The sequence below is a fragment of the Leishmania major genome, chromosome 9 (genome assembly GCF_000002725.2).
Source record: "Leishmania major strain Friedlin complete genome, chromosome 9".
NCBI lineage: Eukaryota > Euglenozoa > Kinetoplastea > Trypanosomatida > Trypanosomatidae > Leishmania > Leishmania major.
Window position 1 is genome coordinate 475,001 of NC_007250.2, and position 16,874 is coordinate 491,874.

At 64.9% G+C, this 16,874-nt stretch overlaps 3 protein-coding genes across 3 annotated transcripts; all 3 read right to left on the bottom strand.

The window, feature by feature from the left end:
• Positions 1 to 546: 546 nt before the first annotated feature.
• On the bottom strand, positions 547 to 4,413 carry LMJF_09_1220 (putative AAA family ATPase; the record flags this gene model as incomplete). Its single annotated transcript, XM_001681243.1, has 1 exon — positions 547 to 4,413. One exon carries the CDS (start codon positions 4,411 to 4,413, stop codon positions 547 to 549), a length of 3,867 nt encoding a protein of 1,288 aa, XP_001681295.1.
• Positions 4,414 to 5,581: 1,168 nt separating this feature from the next.
• On the bottom strand, positions 5,582 to 6,907 carry LMJF_09_1230 (conserved hypothetical protein; the record flags this gene model as incomplete). Its single annotated transcript, XM_001681244.1, has 1 exon — positions 5,582 to 6,907. The coding sequence occupies one exon, from the start codon at positions 6,905 to 6,907 to the stop codon at positions 5,582 to 5,584; it is 1,326 nt and encodes a 441-aa protein (XP_001681296.1).
• Positions 6,908 to 7,691: 784 nt separating this feature from the next.
• On the bottom strand, positions 7,692 to 14,552 carry LMJF_09_1240 (conserved hypothetical protein; the record flags this gene model as incomplete). The annotated part of the gene is made up of 1 exon (XM_001681245.1): positions 7,692 to 14,552. The coding sequence occupies one exon, from the start codon at positions 14,550 to 14,552 to the stop codon at positions 7,692 to 7,694; it is 6,861 nt and encodes a 2,286-aa protein (XP_001681297.1).
• Between the last annotated feature and the right edge of the window lie 2,322 nt (positions 14,553 to 16,874).

The window sequence follows — 16,874 nt, forward strand, 5'->3', positions numbered from 1 at the left end:
CGCACGCTCCATGGTGTTCTTCGCGGACTCAAACCTGGTCTCGCCTTCTCGTCACGAAAGGCACATTATAACCACGCGTCGAGTTACAATAGACATGCGCGAGATCTGAGCATCCGACGTGCTTTTCCGGGGCGCTGCATCCGCCCGATTCCTCGGCAGCGGACGCCGCGGCCGTGTCACCATTCCTCCGCCCGTGACGTGGTCTCGCGCTTCTTCATTTTGCTTTGCCATCCTTGCCGCTCTGGGGGAAGCGGCCGCGCGTGCAGTCATCGAAAGATGCGTGTGCGCACAAACCACAGGCGCGGTCTTGTTCAGCCCGCATGTGCACGCCGCTCGTGCGCACATGGGTCACCCCCTCCGTGTACGCGCCTCTGAGAGTGGAGCTCGTAGATTAAGCGTCTCTGTCGTTATTATCCGCGGTCCGGGAGGAACGAGTCAGCGGGCAAGGCCTACATCCACACAGCAACCACCCGTCACCCGTTACCGGAGGGTCTCAGACGCTGTATTCAAGAGTTTGTCGCCCCTCCTTGCTTCGCCCCACCCCAGCTACGCAAACATTGCGCTCGCCGAGACGGCGGTGCGCTCCCGCGTCACCGTCCTCTCCATCTCTGCCTCGATCATGGCCATCGTCACGACCCGATCTGACACTGGCAACAGTGCCGCGGTGCAGCAGACATTGAAGGCTATCATGCGGATCAGCTTGGGTGAGATGCTCGTGGCACTGAGGCGACCGTAGTTGACGTCGCTGGACGTCGGGACGCGCTCTGGGAACGCCTTCCGCCACAGCTGCTCGCGCAAGGGCCGACGAGGCAGCGCGAAGGTCAGCTCCGCCTGGAACAGCATGCACGATGAGCGTGAGTTGATGTTCGCGGTGGAGAACAGGTGGCGTCCACCGCCGCCGTCGCGGTTCACCGTTGTTGCGATGACGATGACGGGCCTCGGATAGCGACGTGCGTGGTACTGGATGAGCTGTGAGAGCTGTAAGCTCTTCGGGGATTCGTTGAAGAGGACCTGCGCCTCGTCAAAGACGATGATGGCGCCAAGGCGGCGTCCTTCCTCAAACACGACGTGCACCCGCATCTCCTCCCGGAGCAGGAGCTCCGCGACGTTGCAGAGGCGGATGGTGGCGCCGCACTCGTAGGCGATGGCCTCCGCGGCCAGCGACTTACCTGTGCCGCTCACGCCCTGGAATAGGTAAAGCGCCCCGCAGTTGTCGTTGGCGTCCTCGCTGAAGCCCCACTCGGTATACAAGGTGCTGCGGCTCTTGGCACTGCTGGCGATCCCCTCCAGCTTCTCGGCGAGATCCGGCTCCACCACCAGCTCGGCAAGCGTGCGCTTTGGGGTCAGGTAGAACTCGCTCATCCCCTCCGGCAGCTCCGCGGCGAGAAAGAAGCCGCGCAGCTGCAGCCGAGCTCCTTCGTCGAGGTCGCTCATTGTCAGCTTCGGTGTAGAGGACTTCTCGCGGGCCACCGCCCTGCTCAAGGCGGCGAGGACGGCGTTGCGGATTAGGCCGCCGGAGAGCTCGTAGTTCAGCGCTAGCTTCTCCAGGCACACGTCCTCGTTCACGGGCAGCTGCTTTGGGATGTGTGACCTCCAAATGCGCAGCCGCAGCTGATGGTCCGGCGGACGGAACTCCATCATGAGCGAGATGCGCCGGTTCATGGCCTCGTCGAAGTTCTGCGCGCGGTTGGTGGCGAGGATGACGAGGCCGTCGTACCGCTCAAACTCGGACAGGAGCGCCGTCACGGTGCCGTTGCTCGTCCGGTCCTCAAAGAGCGCCTCGCACTCGTCGAAGAACACGATGGCGTCGCTCAGCTTCGCCTCGCGGAAGAGAAAGCGGAGCGCGTCGGCCTCGGCCTTCGTCGAGGTGCGAAACTGCGACACGCTGACGAGGAGTATCTTCTTCTTGAGGTGGTGCGCGACGGCGTTGGCGAGCATCGTCTTGCCGGTGCCACTGGGGCCGTGGAAGAGCATGACGAGGCCTCCTTTGCTAGTGCCGAGGCCGTCGCCGAAGCCGCTGCTCTTCTTGCACTGCTCGAAGAGGCTGTAGTGCTCAATGGTGGACAGGACGCGGTCCATCGTGGAGGTGGGCAGTACCACGTTAGCCAGCTCCACCTCGGGGAAGTACAGCTGCGACCCGGGCACCATCTCCGCCGTTTCGGCTGGGATGCCCATGACATCGTCAACAATCTTCCGATCAATGTCGACGAGATAGTCCATGAGGTCCGTGTTGAAGCAGGAGCGGCCGACGGCGTCGAGTGTGAGGGACAGGACGCCGTTGGACACGAGCGGAGAGGACTGGTAGAAGGCGCGACGCGCCACCACGCGTTCCTCCAGCGACTCGCACAGAACGAAGAGCATGTACCCCACCGTGATGAGTCGCTGCCCGTCCCGCATAACGTAGCGGCCGTTCACCGCCACCAGCATGTCATGCGAAATGACGTTGCCAACCATGAACAACATAATCTGCTTCTCCATCTCCGTCAGCTGCAGCCGCTGCGCGAGCTGCTCGATGCGCGGGGTGAAGGCGCGGGTAGCGAGAGTGGCTTGCAGCCGTGACTCGTGCACCGCCGCCGCGACGCGCACTTTGCCCTTCAACTCCCGTATCGACGCCTCCACCTTGGACTTGGGGGTGTAGGAGTCCTCCTCGTCCTTCATGTCGCCCTCCGCGTAGCGGATGCGAATCATGTTCGCGAGGATGCGAAAGGCCGCGTCCATGTACTCGATGTCGGACTCGTAGGGCACCCCCCGCATAGACGAGTCCGTGTGCGGCGTGGCAGATGGCGAGGACACCGCCGCCGCTGCACCGGCGCTGGCGCCGGTGCAGCGATATCGCTGGGCGAGCGGGTTGATGTCAGCAAGAACCAGTCGTGCCTTAAGCGGTGCAGACGTCGCTGTCGTCGCCTCCCTGCCGTCCTCCGGCCGTGGTGCGGTATCCGTCGTGCGCGATGGCGGTGCCGTCGACGGAGCTGTAGACGGTGCTACCATCGCCGACTCTTCTCTACTGCTTTTGCCGCCCTTTACCGCCTCCTCTGTTTCTGTCGCGGCGGAGTTCTTTGCGACTGGTGCTGCTGCCACGGCACGACCGCCGAATTGCGTGGCAGTTCTGCCGGCGAGGGCATTGCGGAGACGGTGCGAGACAGCTTCGTAAATCGCGTCCTGGTCTTTCGAAGCTAGCACAGCCGGGTCGACGTCCTCCAGCACACTGTCGAGCGCCTCCTCGGTCAGCGCGATGGCGCTGTCGGCGGTGGCGTCATCGTCCTCCTCATCCTCCAAATCGCCCTCCTCGTCGCCACGCTTTGGTGATGGTGATACAGAGCGACTGCCACCGACGTGCTCCTCTGCTCGCAGAGCCGGCGTGGCAGCCGCCGTGCTCGTCGTTTTGGCGTTCCGTTCTTCGTTGAGCACCTCCAGCAGCGCGGTGCGCTCCAGCTTAATGAGCTGCTCCTCCGACAGCTGATCACCACTCAGGGCCGCGATCGCCTCTATGGGCAGAGCGTACTTGCACTCCATGAAGGTGGTGCGCAGCTTGATGTCGGAAAAGATGAGCCCTTGCTTCCACAGCACACCGCTCTCGGAGAGAATGGACAACAGCTCCTGTGGGGTGAGGTCGTTGTGGTAGGCAATGTTCGCCGGCCGCAGCGGCTCGGCGATGTTGCCAGCCGCATAGCGGCCGCAGTGGCACACCAGCAGGTATTCGAGCGTGTGGGCAGCCTTCGCGGATAGACGCAATCGCTCGCTGAGCCGCACCACGCGTGGTAGCCGCTGCATCTTGTGAAGCTGCGCATCGATGAGGTGGCCGACGAGCTCGGTGACGGCGGCCATGCACGGCACGCACTGTTGGCGGAAGTCGAGGCCTACAAGTTCGATGTTGCGGAGGACTGCAGCGCTCAGGGCCATGCCAGAGACGAGGTAGGCGTAGTGTTTGAGGTACACTAGCACGTCCTTTGCGGCAAGGTAAGCGGAGTCGGACTCAAAGCCAGGCACCTGCACCTCGCCGTACGCACGCAGCCGCTGAAGCATGACGCTCGGCTGGTAGGGCAAGTCACTGTCCTCGCCACCCTCGACGACGAGGTCGTCGGCAGCCACCGACTTTGTCCCGTTGCGCTCGATACTGTCACGATGCCGCTTGCGCCCCCCCGCCTTGCCAGCTGCCGCAGGCGCCGCCTCGCCGTCCTTGCGTAGCAAGGCCACGCCCTCCAAGAAGGAGCGCACGCAGTGGGGAACGCTGATGAAGGACAGCGTCGTCAGTTGCGTTGCCACATCAACCGCCGCCGGTTTCGCGGCCGCAGCTGCCGGGTAGCTGCCGTTGCAGCCCACGTCCGCCACTGCTGCTGCCGCGCGGGTGCGGCACGGCACCGTTGGCTGGACACAGAGCAGGAAGAACTCAACGTAGAGGCGCAGAAGATCCATGAGGGTGCGCGGCGGCGTGGACGTAAAGCGTCCGGTGCGGTAGAAGACACGCACATTGTGCGCTGCTGCCGATGCCGTGCTTGCCGGTGCTACCTCACACACAGGAATAGGAGGCTTTGGGGGCAGACGCGGGTATGCGGCAGCGGCCGCAGCGGCAGCCGCATGCGTGGGCGCTTCCGGAAGAGGTTCAGCCGGTGCACCGACACTTGACCTTGTCGCTGCAGCACTGCGCTTCGTTCTGGGGGGCATCAACGCAGAGGGCCGTCGACACGCCAGAGAACAATGAAACAACAACGCCGTGTGCGCCGTCCAAACGGAGGCGGCGGCGGCGGCGAAGGAATACGAGACCGTGAAATCGTGATCGGTGAGCGGGGACGCAACGCTGCGTGGAAGAGAGGCGGATGGCAGGCGGGAGAGATGGCGCCACCAAGATGTCTCGTCCTTCTCCTCTTCACACCCCTTGCCTCCGCTGCAACCTCTTCAGCGATGCTCTTGCCTAAGGGAGAGGACGAGGAGGAGGGGGGCGGGGCGGGGCGGCTCTCCTCTATGTAGCGACGCGTTCTGAGCGGGTCGTGCGTGTATGGGAGGGGTGGGGCGCGTGGTGGTGCCCCCTGCTGTCCCAAAGAGAGGGAAAGGGCGAGGGCTGTCCGGGCGCTCTTCCGGAAGGCAGACGAGCAACGAGTGCAACCGAGGCACCGAGAATACGAGACAGATACAGGCAGCCGGTGTTTCTTGCCCCAATCGTGCGTGTGTGTGATGGCACCCGCAGCGGTCAGTGACGGAGAAAACACAGAGAGGAGAGGGAGAGAAGAGGTGAATTGAGGGAGGGAGAGCGTACCGCCGATGAGGCAAGAGAAAGCACACCGCCAAGCACCATCGCCTCGGTAAAGGGGGGTCTTTGGGAGTCAATTCATGGCGCCGTGGTCGCTTGCCGCGCGAGCGCCATCGCGAAGGAGAGGTCCACTTCACCAGTGTCACCATCTCCCTCTGTGTGTGCGCCTCAGCAGTTCCCCACGCTCAGCAGGACAACGAGATAAAAAGCACAGAGAGAACGACGGATGTGGCTGACATGCGACTGCCATCACCACCACCAGCTCCTGCGTCCCTTTCCGTATATTCACCTCTCCTCCTCACGTGTGTGTGTGTGTGTGTGTGTTCTGCTTTTCGCTTAGAAGTGGCACTCCTCCGTGGAGTGCTCAGCCATGCCACATCGCGCGCATCCCTTCGCGGATAGCACGAGTCCATCAAAGTCATCCTCGTTGATGCACCGCTCCTTCTTGACCACTTCGGCGGTGTCGACAGCGACACTCGCCGCCTGCTGTATTTTCTGTTGCTGCTTGCCCATGGACTCTGAGGCGCGCGCGCGCAGCGAGCAGGCGTCCCCCTCCACCTTTACCCGGGCCGTCGCCGCCGCCGCTTCCTCACCAATGTACAGCGACGTGGTCTCGGGTGCCGTCGGACGCGTGTACGTGCGCGCCAGCGATACCACGCCGAAGCGCCGAATAAGCTGGACAACAGATAGCTGCTCGTCGTAGTTCATTTCCTCCCAGCGGATGGGCAGGGAGGGGTACGGTGCCAGGGCGCAGGCCGCAGCACCTTCACCTGCAGCCCGCCTCTCCGCGCGTACCTTGGCACACCGGCGCAGGAACACCAGCAGCAGTCCCATGTACTCACTCTGGAGCAGGAGAAAGGGACTGTTGTTGAGCTTGTCGGTCGCTACGGCGGCGCACCCATCGGCGGCGGCCAATGACACAGCTGCGCTGCTATCATCACACTGGCGTCCAGAGCGCGCCTCCGCCGCTGCCCCCGCCGTGAGCCGCGCGGCAAACTCAAACTTCCACACACGCGTGGAGGCGTCGTAGGCGATGCGGACGGGATGCGGCAGCGGCGGAAGAAGCGGCAGCCGTGCCGCATCACCCGCCTCCGCCGTCTCTGCACGTGCAGCACTTTCGCCCTCGCCTTGTGCCGCTGCAGCGGCGTCCAGCGGTGCGGCCCAGTGGTCAAGGAAGACGCGAAGCACGGGTTCCACAACGCGGGTGTAGTGGCGCAGCAGGTGGGCCTCCTTCGGCAAGTCTCGCGCAGAGGCGGCCGCCATAACGGCATCACCGACACTTCGCGGCGCCCGCTTCACGTGGGCGACGTCACTCGCGCACCCTGCTGCATCACTGCTTTCGTCCTCCTCACTGAAGGGCCAGTGAAAGAACACGAAGAAGAAGAGGGAGTACGTGAGGGCCACCTCCAGCGCCGTCTCGTATCGCCGACCACGAATCGAAACCTGCACACGATGCTCGCTGGCAACGGTTGGTGGGATGAGGAGGACCGGACTCTCAGCAGGTTCCTGAGCAGAGCTGCTTGGTGGGCATCCGTCACGTGGCTGCGGCGCCGCGAGGAGGAAAGGAAGCAGCTCCGACAGAATGTCCGCCACACACAGCGGCTCGGGTGGCAGAAATGAAGATGCAGGAGTGCTGCTCTGGCGATGCGGCGCATCGGACATGTGGATGTGCGACTCGATAGGCCTCGAAGGAAACGTGAGGAGGAAGAGAAAGCCCACGCAGTTGAACGCGCGTGTGCGTGCGTGTGTGTGGGGGGGAGGGGGGGGGAGGGTTCAACCGTTGCCGTTCGCAGGTACCCGCCCGACACACGGGGAGAGGAGGAAGGAGGAGGGGAGAGGATGCAAACATACGACTGATGTTGCGCGATATGAGAAACATGACGGAGGACGCTCACACCTTCACGCATGCATCGCGGAGGCAGGGGAGGCGACAGGCGAGGGACGGAGACGCGCGGTCATGCGTGCGATGCTGGACTCCAAACACGCATAGCCACACAGAGCCCCGAAACGAACATGCAGGTCAAGCCCGCCTCCGAAGACCGATCAATCTGCCAGATCCTATGTCTTCCGCCGCCGCCGCCGCCCCTCTCCACCACGACACTACCACGTGCACAGCCTCTGTGCATCTTGCCTTCTGTTTCAAAGGAGTCAGGACGCATGCCCACGTGTGGGCCAACGCTCTTGGACACGTCACTTCCAGATGAGCACGAAGCGCGCGCACCCAACATTCGCGTGTGTGCGCTCGCTGTGTGATCACACAATGCATTCCTGCCCGCGTCCTCTTGCATCATCGGTCGTCTGTAATACAACGCCCCAACGCTCCACATGCGCGCACCGGCTGCGCCACCCGCTCCGCCTCCTTCTTCCGCCGTGCTTTCCGCCATCGCCCAGGGTGTGAGCGACGCACAGGTGAGGCCACAGCACGATCTTTGCGTGCGGGGTGCTCTCACGGCGCGTTGCGGAGGTCATCCCGCGCCTGCGCGGCCCGCACCCGCGCCGTGAGCTCCCTCACGAAGTGAGCCTTGCAGTGGTATGTCAAACACGCCGCTCGCGAGCGGCTCGCGCCTGGCGCGTCCACGATCTCGACGGAGTCTGTCGACGCGTCGAGCAGCACCGGCTCACTCGCCGGTGGCTGTAGTGTAGGATCGCGAGTTTCAGCGTGCACCAGCATGCGATACAGCGCCAGGGGGTCCTCATCGTCCGCATCCAGCTGGTGCACCACTTCCCCCGCCGAGCTATCCACCGTGGTCACTGCATTTGCCGGCGCTGCAGACGCCATGGCTGCCATGCCCACGGCACGCACGGTGTCGCGGCTCGCAAAACACACGCACAGGTCCTGCGCACGCGTCAGCGCGACGTTCAGGCGATGCCAGTCTGCCAGAAATCCGAGCCCGTAGCGACCGAGGCGTCGATTCGCGCAGCGCTCCTCCCTGGCAACACTATCGCTGTCATCGCTGTTGCTCTCCTTCTCCCCTTGCGCCGCGCGCCCCTGCAGCTGCTGCAGCTGCGCCGCGCTCAGCGTCCGCACACAGCTCAGCAGGATGATCTGCTTCTCCTTTCCCTGGAAGCTGTCCACTGTCGCCACCTGCACACCATTGTGGCGCTCCTCCTGCGTGAGGATCGACAGGATCGTCTCCCTCTGCGCAGTGTAGAAGGTGAGGATGCCGACGTGTGCAGCCATCTCCCGCACTGTCATCTTGAAGAACGCGCGCAGCTGCCGCATGCAGTCTACCACAGCGGTGGCCTCGCGGCGGTTGAGCAGCGACCGGCCGCGCCGCCGCTCCATCGGCGAGTTGCGCACGTCCACAAACACAAAGCGTGGGCATCGACCGAGCGTCTGCGCGATGGTCGCCGGCGCGGCGGTTGGGTTGTCCGGTGCACGCGACCGCGCAAGTACACTTCGATCGGTGAGCAGCTTCGAGCCGTAGAAGTACTCGTTGGGGAAGGCGGCAATGTCGGGGTGCATGCGGTACTGCGTGCGCAGCAGAAAGGAGGGGTGTCCGCAGGCGAGCAAGCGCACCAGCAGACTGCGCCGCAGCCCGCAGCGGCTCGCCTCCCGAGAGAGCACGGTAGGCTGCAGCTGGCGGGAGTCGCCGACGAGCACGCTCTTGCTCTTGGCAAGAGCAACTGCCTGCAGCACGGCCGGCTCTGTTCCCTGAGACGCCTCGTCCACGATGACCACGTCGAAGGCGAGCCCTTGCACCTGGCGGCCAATGTGGTGAAGCGAGCCAAGGGTGGAGAAGACAATGGCGGCGGACTCCAGCGTGTGCGTGCGAACCGCGCTGCGCAAGGCCGCCCTCCCACTAGCTGCGCCGTTGCCGCTTGCATTGCGGCCTCTGGGGATCGCAGAGTCCCGCGAGTCGCCGGCACGCTCCCCACGCCTGAGACTCTCTCCAGTAGCCGGGGTGCCGCTCAGGTGCCGCTCGACAACGTCGTCGAAGAAGACGGGCTCCTGCAGCCGCAGCACTTCCCTGTCCACCCTATCTCGCACACCGATGCGCAGCAGTCCGCCGGCGAGCACCGCATGCGCAGGCGGTAGCGCACCACCGGGCGCAGCTCCCCGCAGCTGCTCGCGCAGCCGCACCACACGCAGCAGCGCCTCGTCCACCCCACAGTTCGACGGTGCGCACACCAAGATGCGCTGCGCCGTGCCCCACGTACGGCTGAGGTGGTGCAGCAGGTTTAGCGTCAGCGAACCGATGGTCTGCGTCTTGCCGGTGCCCGGCGGACCCTCGATCACGAGCATCTCCGGTGCGCGCGGCACAGGCGCCCGTGTGCTCTGCTCCGCAACCCCGTCGTCCCAGCCGGGGCACGCGGCGTACAGCACGGCCACAATGGCGCGAGCCTGCCAGTCGTTGAGCTGCTGTTGCAGGAGCAGGCGCGCGCGCAGGTGGTCGAGCAGCGGCACGGCGCGAGACGGGCCTGCGGTGGAGAGGAGCGAGTTGGCCCAGCCGCAGAAGGCCACACCGACAGGTGCCGTGCTGCGCGGGTCGTAGAGAGTGGCGGCGAAGCGGGTGCGGTCGATCTTGTGCAGTGCCTCCAGCTCCATCAGCGAGGCGTTGACAGAGGTGAGCTTCGTGACGTAGAAGGTCGGCGACGATGTCGTGTCGTACGCCATGCGAAATACGTGAGAGAAGCGCAGCGAGGGAGGCCCATGTCCGCCTGACGATTGCTCCACCACCGATGGAGTTGCGCAGAGGTGTGCCGTACGCCCCCCTGGCGACAGCGACTGCACTTCGCACACCTGCACAGCGCAGCCGAGGGTGCGCCAACTACGCGGCAGAGTGTCGAGCATCGCGAGCACGCGATGCTCAAGCTCGGCAACGGGGCAGTCGGAGAGAGGGCGTCGCAGCTCGCGCTCCGCCCACTTGGCCAAAATTGTTTGCAGAGGCAGCAGTACCGCTACGACGTCGCCTTCTGAGAGTGCGGCAGAGAGCCCCTGCTGCGCAGCCGCCACCACCACCACATGAACAGACTTGGGGTGCATGATCGTCGGCGTTGTCGAGCTTCGCTGCGCACTCAAATGGGTGCCTTGCGCCTGTTGCTGCTGCCGCTGCAGATACATGTCAACAGCAGGGTTGGCGCACGCTCGCACATCAAAGTGCAGATTTTGCGGACCCGGCATGGCCTCGCCGTTGTGCCCGTGTGACGCCGCGCAGCTGCTCTGCACCGCCACACACGCCGACGGGATGCCCGGATGCAGCGGCAGCAGACTGTTCAGCTGGCAATTCACGGGAGACGGCGATGCCCCCTCGCCCGCTGTCACTGGTGCCGTCGCGGCTGAGTGGCGGCAGTGATGCGACGAGTTCGTGTCGCGTCCGCTGTGTCCCTTACACACACCGTCCAGGAAGTCTTCATAGTTGCGAATGATGTCGTAGCGCAGCTCCAACGCAATGTGTGGTGCGAAGCGCACCGCGTACTCGCTCGCTGCGTCGCCGAAGGGCATCGTGGCAGATGTGTTGAGCGATGCACCACCAGTGGAGGCGGCGGACCCGTCAGGGGAGACCCGCCGAAACCCATCGGACTCAGACACGAACACCTCTGGCAGCACAGGGACTTCAGGAGCCATGCACTGCGACGCAGGGCCAACGATGTCGTGGATGAGTGGCGGCTGCAGGTGAAGGAGATTCGTGCTGATGGCCACTCGGCGCAGGCGCTCTTGCAGCTGGCGCAGCTGTTCGGCGTGATGGACCCGGTGCGTGTTGCGAGCATTGATTTCCTGCAGCTTGTGCTGCAGCCGCGTCGGAGCTGCCCGCGCCGTGGTGGACGCTGTCGTCGACGGGGACGTCTTCGGCACCTTGGCAAGCGGCGCCGGCGCGGATGCGGGTGATGGTGGGGTGACCGCGCATGGCGAAGCAGGACGTGCAGAGCGGTGGTGCAACGGCACTATCGATGCGGCGACCATCACGTCTTCCTCGTCGCTGTCCACGTCCAGCACAATAATCGCAGATGAGCCGTTGTCAGCCGGCTGCGGTGGTGCGTTCTTGGGACTGCGCATGTCTGCGCCATCGACGGGCGGCGTGCGCTCCCGCTTCACCGCTAAGTGAGCGAGGGGTCGGTCCGGGAAGAGTTGCTGCTGCCGCAGATTACGGCGTGTCGCTGCAACGGCAGAGCTGCCGTGGTCGCTGTGATGAGATACCGTGGTGGTCAGTTTGTGCATGGGGACACTGACTACACCGCCGTCACTGCCGCTCTGCGACACCTCCGACGCCGCGGTGGACCGCTTGACGGCCCGCTGCTGGCCCAACTCCGCCGCCCGCTTCGCCTCGTTCGCGTGCCGCAAGCGCCCCGCCGCGACGGCCGCCTGCGCCGCCTCCACCTCCTCTCGCCGTAGCGTGGCCTCCTCCAGCTCGAATTGACGGAAGCGGCGCTCCTGCTCTGCCAGACACTCGTTCATCGTCTGCGTCGCCTGCTCGGTGCAGCGACGCAGCCACATGGCGCCATTCCGAGTAAGGCACTTCTGCACGTCAGGGCTGCGTGCGCACAGCTGCACCAGCAGCGGCTGGACCTGCTGCTGAAACCGCACATCGCGCGCAGCCACGGCCGGCGGTAGAGCTTCGCTGATACGCAGCAACATGCTGGCAAGGCTTGCCTGCGGGTACTGCTCCGCCTTGCGAAGCACGTGGATCAAGAGCCGTTGAACAACACTGTGGCGGTGCTGCGCCGACTCTGCCCCCTTGTCTCGCAGTTGATGCTCGCCCTTCGTCTCTATAGCGCCGCATTGGCCCTCCACTGCCTCCTCGACTGGCGGATGGGTGCTGCCCACCGCGTGCGTGGCTGCTTCGCTGAGGGCCAGCATGGGGGCCGTGGGAAGAGCGAGAATAACCTCCTCAGCAAGCGCGCGGCGCTGCTCCACGTCCAGCGTCACCACGTCCGCCAGCAGAGCCGCCATCCACCACCCGCACTGCACTTCCCACTCGCTCATCTGGTCAAAGCAGCACGCACACAGGAGCACCAGCCACCGGGGCCCCTGTGCGCGCGCCGTGTTCGTGACGACAGCGTCGTTCATGTCCCACGTCGCACAGGCACCATCACCAGCAGCAGCCGCCGCCGCGGCGATGGAGGCCGTAGAGGGAGGCGGTGGATGGAGGCGTAGCTCCGGCTGCGTAACCACGACGCGTCGCCACACCCACATGGCTGCCTCGGCCGACAGCGTGCGGGAGACGGAGCTCGTGACGCCGACGCAGAACACGGCGGTGAGCCGCTCAGCGAGCTTGCCAGCCTCCGCGTCTTCGGTAGCGGCAACACGCAGGGCGAAGAGAAGGCGCAGCAGCGGCCTCTCCCGCGTCAACGCCCGAGACGCTGCGGCTGCGGCTGCCGAGGCGTAGGCTGCCTCCGTCGGCGCCGAGGGTAGCCTCAGCCACACTCGCTTCAGCAGTTCCTGCTGCTCTTGAAGCGTGTCGGCCAAGGTGCGCACGCAGCGCTGCACAACCCACTGAAAGGGCGGTGGCGCGCGCGACAGGACTTTTGCTGGGGACATGAAGAGCCACTGTGGGCACGGCATCGCGTCCTCCCCCGCCAGAACCGTCAGCGCCCCGCAGAGACTCGCCACAACGTCCGAGAGGGGAAGAGGGCTGCCGCGGATGGCGTTGCCTGCGTGACCGCCGCAGTCTGCCGGAGAGACGGTGCCGCTCTTGCACACCTGCACAATGAGCGCCGGCAGCGTGAGCCACAAACGTTGAAGGCACACGCTCGGTGTCCCGAACGTGCCGGCTGGCGCGGTGTCACCCCTCTCCTGGGCTGCGGCACCCGCCGCGAACGCGTGCACATCCGCGTGAAAGAGAAGACGATGCAGGCGCAACGCGTATGCGCTGCGGGTGTGCACGATGCCGCCAATGGCTAGCGTGAGGAGTTGCGACTCGTGCGCCACCAGTGTGTCGTGCAGGTAAGTGCTGCGCAGGAGGCGTGGCAGCGCTGTGGCGAGGCTGTCGAGCAGCATAGAGACACCGTACACGGCCTTGTCGAGCACTGCGATGGCGCTATCCGTGCCGTCCGACGCAGTCGCCGCGCCCCCGGCACTCGGCTTTGCCTTCGCAGCCTCCATCGCCTTCGCCCACTGGAACTGTTGCGCCGCGTTCTTGAACAGCGGCTGCAGCAACCAACCAGCGCATCTCCCCGGCACCCACACCAGCGCTCCTGTGCCGACGTTGTCTTGCCCAGTCGCCTTCGTTGTGCCGCTGCCCTGGTGCTCAGGCGCAGCCGGGCCGGTATGGTCCGCAGGGGATGGCGCAGACGCGTTGGGGCCATCGGCCGGCAGGGGTGCCGCCGTCCGCGGCGTCGGCGGCTCAAGCGCTGCCGCGAACATCCAGAGCCACTCCAGCCGCGCTCTGCGCCACGCCTCTTCTTCCTTGCTGCTCGCAAGACCGCTGGCGTTGTCCAGGAGACAGTGCACGAGGACCTTAGCGAGCGCCTTGCGTATGGCGGTCGCTGCCACCGCATTTGCCCGTGGCATGCGCGGATTACTGGAAAGAAGAGTGTTTAGAGGGCCCAGCAGCTGCGTCATGGCCGCCTGCGACGCGCGGGACAGATCCACGCGTGCGGAGGAGCTCCGCGGGTGTCGATGCTGTTGATCGTGCCACGCCTCGAGCAGCGCGCGATGGATGCCTTGATGGAGCCCCTGCAGTCCGTAGAGCACGAGGCTGCCTCCGAGCAGCAGGACTGTTGCACGGCACTTGCCCAGTAGGATAGGCATCGATGTGGCAGATGCGCGGTCGGCAGTTGCGGTCGATGTCATCGCCAGGGCTTCCACCGCCTTCCCGAAGTGCGTGTCCCAGGCGGTGAGCACCGTGAGTAGGTGGAAGATGCCGTCGACGACCGTGTGGACGCGGTCCTGCATCACGTACTTGACCGCGTCCACGTGCCGCTCCGGGGCCGCGCTTACGGCCCACGACGGATGTGCGTGGAGGCTGATAAAGGAGACCTGAGCAGGCAGCACCGACACGTGCTTCAGCGTGCACAGCAGCCGCAGCGAAAAGGAGAGAAGAGTTGCGAGTGCACGCTCGCCGCCGTCGCTGCTCGACTTGCTCGGCACTGGCGCCTCGTGCTGCGGCGCGGTGCACGTCATTACGCGAAGCAGCACATCTCGCGCCCAAATGCGCACGACGCGCAGTGGATGGAACAGAAGCAAGACGAGCGTACCGCGGTAGCCCTCAATCGGCTGCATCACGTGTCCGCTCGTAGACGACTCCGCGAGGACTGCAGGCGGCAGCGTCCATGGAAGCGGCGCTGTCAGGTCGACCGCGTCTGCCTTCGCTGTGGTGGTGCTATCGGTCGCTGTCCCCACCTTGTATGCGCGGCGGAACTGCATTACCCAGTCAGAACTGCACGCAGCAAGCAACGAGTGTTGGTAGGCGTGAGAGACGAGAGCTGCAGATGGCAACCGCAGTGCCGGGCCCGCGGCGTGCGATAGTCCCGAGGCGAGCCACTTGCTGTGGCGCAGCAGTTGCGCAGCCACGTCCAGTAGCTGCGGAGGACGTGCAGGGGTATCCTCAACTATAGGAGTGAGCTCTGGCACCTTGATGGAAGTCAGCGACGAGCCAGGTTCAGCGGCTTCTTCGGGACGCGGAGGCGATGCGGCCCCCTGCGGCCGTCCTTGTACGGGCGGGGTCGCTACGGCGGTGGGCAGACTCACCAGCATCGCGTTCAGCATGGCTACTGGCTGCACCGACGGCGACGCGCGTGCGCTGTCTGTTGCGTTCATGGAGATTGTCCCTGTAGCGATTCCTGCGCCATGCAGCGCCGCTTCTGTCCCGCTGCTGACACCGCCTGGTAAGATGGCCATCCACTGTGTTACGTACTGCAGCAGTGCGTTTATCCAAGCCTCCCGCGAGTGCTCGTCGATGCCGGGAGACGAAGTCGCGTTGGTCGACAGTGTGGAGGAGGGAGGCTGGGGTGGGACGGGCAGGGAGGCGTTCGACTCCCCAGTGAGAGGAATCCACTGCGGCCAGTGGCTGGGGTCGCCGCACCTCTTTCCGTGCAAGCTATACGCATTCATGATTGTCGCCGCTGCTGCGTTCCGTTACGTTGGTGTCGCGGCGAAGAAGGTCCGTCTGTGAGCGTGCGCCAGTAAGCGGGCAGAAGTCAGGGACGTGGAGGGGGGGGGGGAAAGGGCGTGCGTACGCCTGCGACAGCCATCCCCCACCACCACCCAGCCGCAATAAGAACAAAGAACTTTGCGGGGGCGGCGAAGAAGACGGGTGAGAGGAGAGGAATGGCGAGGGGCGTGGCGGGGAGGAGACGCAGCGATGGAGAGACGGCGCCCCCATACGCGCTTCGACAAGGCTCTACTGCATCCGCTTCGACAGTCTCCCGGACGAGCGCGGCGAAGCCTGACAACTACGCGCGCACGTGCGTGGCTACCGGAGGGCAGACCCATGTAAGAGCAAGAGAGCGGGTGCGGTGCGGTGAGGAGCACACATATACACACATGTGCATGCTTGTATGCTGTATGGTTCTTCGCTTCTGTAGCGGTGGCAGTGGGCGAGACCAACGGGGGGGGGCTTCCCCCACTATATCTGCTGACGGATGCCGTTGAAGAGAGGGCCTCGCACACGCATCAACACACATCCACCATTAGAGAGAGGGGACGGGATTACACAGAGAGACACGTACTCGCACACGCGCAGCATGAGTCGGACGCATCCATCCAAGGCGTGGGCGGCGGACCTCGCGCGCAACGCTCACTTCTTCACCCGCTGCATCTCCTCACTCAAAACAAAGTAAACCGTTGACGGTGATGCGGCGGCAGCATGCGATACAGCGCCAGGGGGTCCTCATCGTCCGCATCCAGCTGGTGCACCACTTCCCCCGCCGAGCTATCCACCGTGGTCAATGCATTTGTCGGTGCTGCAGACGCCATGGCTGCCATGCCCACGGCACGCACGGTGTCGCGGCTCGCAAAACACACGCACAGGTCCTGCGCACGCGTCAGCGCGACGTTCAGGCGATGCCAGTCTGCCAGAAATCCGAGCCCGTAGCGACCGAGGCGTCGATTCGCGCAGCGCTCCTCCCTGGCAACACCGTCGCTGTCATCGCTGTTGCTCTCCTTCTCGAACTGCGCTGCGTACGGCCGCCTGCGTTGCGGCCTCTGGGGATCGCAGTAGTCCCGCGAGTCACCGGCACGCTCCCCACGCCTGAGACTCTCTCCAGTAGCCGGGGTGCCGCTCAGGTGCCGCTCGACAACGTCGTCGAAGAAGACGGGCTCCTGCAGCCGCAGCACTTCCCTGTCCACCCTATCTCGCACACCGATGCGCAGCAGTCCGCCGGCGAGCACCGCATGCGCAGGCGGTAGCGCACCACCGGGCGCAGCTCCCCGCAGCTGCTCGCGCAGCCGCACCACACGCAGCAGCGCCTCGTCCACCCCACAGTTCGACGGTGCGCACGTCTTTGGGTGAGTGCGTGACGGTATGTTCCGTTGTACACTTCATCGCACCTCTCCCGCTGATGGCAGGAGAGCACACACACACACACACACACACACACACACACACGCAAACGTGGACGACGAACAAACAGCAGCTGTCAGTGAGGGTTGCGATAGGCGGAAGGGGGAGGGGGTGTTGAGGGCTCGGGCAGGAAGGCGACGGCGAAGGGGGCCAGGACGGACGCTGGTCAGGGGGGGGGGAGGGGC